Source organism: Phoenix dactylifera, chromosome 9, assembly GCF_051530095.1.
Source record: "Phoenix dactylifera cultivar Ajwa chromosome 9, Ajwa_hap1_PhDact_Kaust_v1.1, whole genome shotgun sequence".
Taxonomy (NCBI): domain Eukaryota; kingdom Viridiplantae; phylum Streptophyta; class Magnoliopsida; order Arecales; family Arecaceae; genus Phoenix; species Phoenix dactylifera.
The window spans coordinates 18,852,599-18,857,905 of record NC_143198.1 but is presented as its reverse complement, the minus strand read 5'-3'; the positions used below and the strand labels follow the sequence as shown (position 1 = coordinate 18,857,905).

The following is a 5,307-nucleotide window of genomic DNA, read 5'->3' as shown; positions in this document are numbered from 1 at the left end:
GCCACCTCATGGTGCAATCAACCTAAACCTTTTTCGTCCGCATGCACAGTGTACATGATCCACGCGTCGCAGATGGTACCACTCCTTACTCTAAACCGAATGAAGGCCGTCCATCAGCAACAGTGGTGCGTTAAAATCTAAAGCCCCTTGCCCCCCTTGGTACGAGGATGGCCCATAACGCATTGCCGTCCGCCGCTTGGCGCCATGCATGCAGTCGATTACTAGTATAACTCTTTTCAATTTCATATCGAGAAAGGATATATTATATATTAAATTATATATACACCATAGTTGGTCTTTGTTGCTACTTTACGGTAGTCTCTACTGCAGCCAAAAAACGCAAAAAAAATCGAAAATATAACAAAGGGTGGGTGGGAGAAACGGGCAGCACGGCAACGCTAGAGAGCAGCAGGCCGTTCACCTGAACAAAAGGGACGAGGCCGGCGGCGGCTCGTTGAGATCGAAGGGCAGACCCCTCCCCACGGCGCCGAAGAAGGGCGCGCCCGCCGGAGGTGCCTCCGGCGCCGCAACCATCCCCAATCCCGGAGGGCAAGACCCGCCTCCCCCGAATCCTCCCAGCATCAATGTCGTCGACGGCGGGAGAGACCCCATCGCCGCGGCAACCGCCTGTGGCCTTGGCGCCGGCGGCTGCGGCGGGCCCATCCAGATGTGGCAGGGGAGGTTGAGGTCGAGGCTGAGGTGGGACGTCGGCGGGGGCGGAGGAAGGGGGAAGTTGGTCTTGGCCTTGGCGCCGCGGAGGGAGCGGGCGGCCTGGTCGTAAGCGAGAGCGGCCTCCTCGGGGGTGTCGAAGGTCCCAAGCCACACCCGCGTCTTCTTCCACGGATCCCTTATCTCCGCCGCATACCTCCCCCACGGCCTCTTCCGAACGCCGCGGTAGTGCCCCTCTCCTCGACTTCCCATTTGTTTTCAAGGACAAGAAAGAGAGAAGAAACAAGCAGACCAGGATGAGGCAGAGAGTCGTGGTATCGAAGATGTATATGTAATATATTATAAGGTGGGTCCCATTGTTAGCGACGGCGGTGGGCAGTTTTCAGACGTGGTGGGCAGTTTTCAGACAAGAAGAGAGAAAGGAGGGTAAGACGGGAAAGCGAGTCTTTGGGTGGTGGCTCCTCTCTGGTTTCGCTCTCCAAACTCCAATCTTCTTCCATCTATAGGGTAGAAGAGGCGCACAGAGCCAGAGGCACAACCCGGGGGCAGGGGCAGAGAGAGAGAGAGAGAGAGAGAGAGAGAGAGAGCCGCCGTCTGATTTGACGCTTCGCAGGCGCTCTCACGTGACCCCGCCCAACCCCAACCTGCGGCCTGACGTCAGCCCAACCGCACCCCACCTGCTGTACGGTCTGACGAGCGGCGCCTGCCATCATTTTCTCTTCCTCTCTCTTTCGTTCCACCCTTCCCTCTTCCCATCCCCTCTCTCCGTGTCTTTCCATCGTCAGTCGTCAGATAAAGCGTATGGAATCAGGCGAGGAGGCAAGGGACTCGGAGCAGGGGGCTGATGATAGTATAGAGGTAGTGGAATTGGGTAAGGGTTCGTGTCGAGCAGTGAGTGCTGCTGTGCCTCGGGGGGCCTGCTGTGGCTGACGACCACGTGGAGGACAGCGTCGTCGTGTCGTGGTGCGGGAGCACGACGGCCGAACCAAACCAACCGCGTTCCATTTCCTGGACGGTGGCACGGGCCCGCTCACTGCGAGCCTCTAACTCCAGTCCCCACAGCATCGTACACCAACTCCTCTTCTACACGTGGCTTCTTCCTCCTGAAACGTGTCGAGGACTTGGACTTTGATTGATTGCGGTTGAAGGAGTTGTGCAAGTTTGGTGTTGTCGCGGAGGGAGGGGATGGGGGCAGCGAAGGGTGGGGAAGCGAGAAAGAGATAGCGGTATTTGCGGGTGCGGGATGAGAAAGGGTTGCACGGGATGCACGCAGGTACGCTACGCCGCATGGTGGACTTTGGATGCACACCGGGTGCGTCGTGGAGTTTGGGGTCGGCGCGACCAAGTACACGCCATTGTGGGGCCATCTGGGTCTGGCCCGCTTTGATCTCCGGGATCAGAAGCGGATTCCGCCTTTCATATTCTGTGCGAAGACTTGCTCATGTTTTGTGCAACACGTGTACCGCCTACAGATTAATATGGTTTTCTGTTGGCCATTGGTCGTGTTGTTAGTTGGTGCTTCATGGGAAGTGCTTTTGTATCGATGGGCCCAGCAATCATATTTTTCAGTGGGAAAAGCTGCTTCTTTCTGGCTCAGTCCTCCTTGTTTCAAACCCGTTCATATTTCAGCTTGAAGGCGAGGGCTACTATAGCTGGGCAGGTTCATTAATGACATAGAACACACGTTAACCATATTTGGTCGTCTATTTCTAGTCATCAATGGTAGAGGTATTATTATTAGCTAAGCAGCATGAAGCAATAAATTAACCACAATGGCTCTAGTGACTAACCACGTTAACCATATTTGGTCGTGACAGCTTTTTGACCACCGGGTGGAAACATTAGAAGAGCTGGCTAGGGTCCATGCATGCGTGGCTATGTTTCTTTGGGTGTATGATGCGTTGTGAGCCACATGTGAGATGACGCTTCCTTTATTCAATTTATATGAGTATTAGCATGTGATGTTGCCATGAGAGGGGACACGAAACACGCATACTTGCATCATCTGCATTGCATGATCACCGAGGCTCGAGTGCACTACTTTTTTGAATCTTTATTTGTCATAGTCCCTATGTGCTCGAGTAACTCGCCCAAATAGACACCAAACTAGCAGTGCCTCTCACGTAGTTGAAGTCTATTAAGATTAGCAAATAAGGAAGGAATATATAGCAAAATTAGCTTAAAGAAGATGTTTCCATATGAACAATGTGTGCAAACAAAAGATGTAAAAGCAGATTCTATATATAATATTAAGGTTGTCTATCATAATATAGGTATTAAGAATTTAGATAGACCATACCTTGTAGAAGTTCGAACACATCTTATATATCCAGGACATTCAGGTTGAATTAGTTGCAAGATCTGACAGTTGAGAATGCAGTCATGTAGTAGAAAACATTTTTCTTACCATAGTAGTGCAAGTAGCTTATAGCTTCCAAGAGTATAATTAGATTAGGTCAAGTCAACCTATCATGGGTGCATTAGTTTTGGTCCAAGACCCAAAATATATCTAACAATCCCACTTGCACATAATGGGCTTGTCATCATCAAATCAAACTCTGAAGATCCTCTACATCTGTCCATCCTATAAGCTATTCATGATACACGCTGTTGCTGGAATTTGGACCCGGGGGGCGTCACTGGCTAAAAAGGGGGAGCTCCGATTGGTGGCGTGCCAGCGAGCGAGATCCTCCGAGGGACCTGCAAGAAGCCGGTGGCTGGGGTTTCCAGCGCCGGTCCTCCGATACGTAAGTCAGAGAGAGGGCTTTTGTGGAGAAGGAGATAAGTTGCATGTAGAGAAAAATATTCAGATCCTTCCCAAGGGAAGAAGTCCCTCCCTTTTATAAGAGGGGTGTCAGGGTTACCTGTGACTGGACGTGACTGTGTGAATTAATAGGTTACCATCATAATCGGGCGCGATCGTGCGCATTAATGAGTTGCCGTGGGGCGACTGAACGAGATGGAGTGACGCATTAATGAGTTGTCGTGGGCGATTGAACGGGACGGAGTGGCGCATTAATGAGTTGCCGTGGGCAACCTCACGGGATGGAGTGGGTCAACGAGTTGCCGTGAATGATCTGAGATTTTGAGTAAGCTGGAGGTCCATGGAGATCATGCGCATCTAATTGCTAACAATTGCTCAGGCGGAGATCACGGAATTAGATTCCAAATGAGGGAAGGAGGAGCTTGATTCCCGATGGAGTGGAGAGGTCCGCTTCAGCCTTTGATCAGGTCTTTTTTGGACTGGAGATCGGGCTCAGTTTGGCTGAAATCAGGGTTGCTAGGCTACGCGTCCCGAGGCTGGGCGCCTTTGAGGTCGGCCGCCTTGAGGTCGGGCGCCTCTGAGGTCGGGCGCCTTGAGGTCGCTGCCGCTTCGCCCGTCGTCACGTGCCGACAGTACCTCCACGTGTTTTGGGGCAGCCCATTTTTTCCTCAACACTACCTCCGATTTCCGAGTTCGAGTAGCCCACGAGCTCGGATGAAGAAAGTAATTATCATGCCGGTGGGATTGGGCAGCTTTAAATTGCTCTGCCATTCCGCGCGCTTTAGGGTATCTTTAAAGAAAGGCGATGTCCCTTCACTTTTCGAAGTAGCTTGGGGCCGCAGGTTCATAATGAGGTCCCGGGATTCGACGGGACGCCACTTCGATTCTGCTTTTAAAGCATCGATCCAGGTTGATATACCGCTTTGGTTTCCGAGGCCGACACATAGCGTGATCCAGATGGAAGGCGGGATCTGATTCTATCAATTTGAGCCATTGGGAGGGTCTATATAAATCCTCATTCTGACCCTAAGGGCTCTCGTTTGGCCGATGTTGTTGTTGTTTCTTCTTCTGCTTTCTTTTTCCTTGTTTTTTGATCTTCGTTTAGTTTCTTCTTGCGGCACTCCGAGGCGTTTTCCGACGGTCATCTCGATCCCCCACCTTTGAGTCATCGGCACCTTCGGTGAAAACCTCAGTAGGTGCTTCTCTCCCGTTTGCTCGGAGGATTTTTATCTTTTTTCCTCTTTGTATTCTTTCTTTTTTGCTTTTCTTTTGGGGATGGGTCGTGGCCCGGATGAAGTTGGGTCCACTTTGGCCGAGGAGGAGTTAGAATTGATCGGCGAGTGGTTTTTTCCTCGGCGCGGGTTTCGTCTGGAACCCATGGGGTCAGAGGATCGGGTGACGAGGCCTCCTCCAGGTCGGATCGGGGTGTACGTAGAGACACTCTGGGCCGGCCTGTGATTCCCCTTACATGGGTTCATGAACGAGCTCCTAGCGGCATACCAGCTTGTCCCAACACAGCTTGCTCCGATTGTGTGGAGGATCATCATCGATTTTCTTGTACACGAGATACCGACCTCGGTAAATGTCTTCCGCCGGTGTTTCATGTTGTTGTCCAACCCGGCGGACGGGGAGTGGCTTTACCTTGCCCTTCGAGGCGCTAAGTCATTCTTTCAAGGTGCTCTTTCCTCCATTCATGGGTGGAAGGAGAGACTTTTCTTTATTTCCTCTAAGGGCACGTGGGGATTCGACCCCAGATGGGGGCAGCCCTGACTCAAGGCCGCCAACAAGCTCCCCAAACTTTCAAAGAGCGAACAGAAGACCCTCGACGCTCTTTACGGCCTCGAGGAGAACATTCTTCTGAACGAGCTCCTAAG

At 51.9% G+C, this 5,307-nt stretch overlaps 1 protein-coding gene across 1 annotated transcript; it reads right to left on the bottom strand.

Moving 5' to 3' along the window:
• Nucleotides 1-269: 269 nt before the first annotated feature.
• LOC103697848 (ethylene-responsive transcription factor 4-like) lies at nucleotides 270-921 on the bottom strand. The gene is made up of 2 exons (XM_088705207.1): nucleotides 422-921; nucleotides 270-324 (listed from the first exon to the last, which is right to left on the bottom strand). The coding sequence occupies exons 1-2, from the start codon at nucleotides 919-921 to the stop codon at nucleotides 270-272; spliced, it is 555 nt and encodes a 184-aa protein (XP_088561333.1).
• Nucleotides 922-5,307: the final 4,386 nt, after the last annotated feature.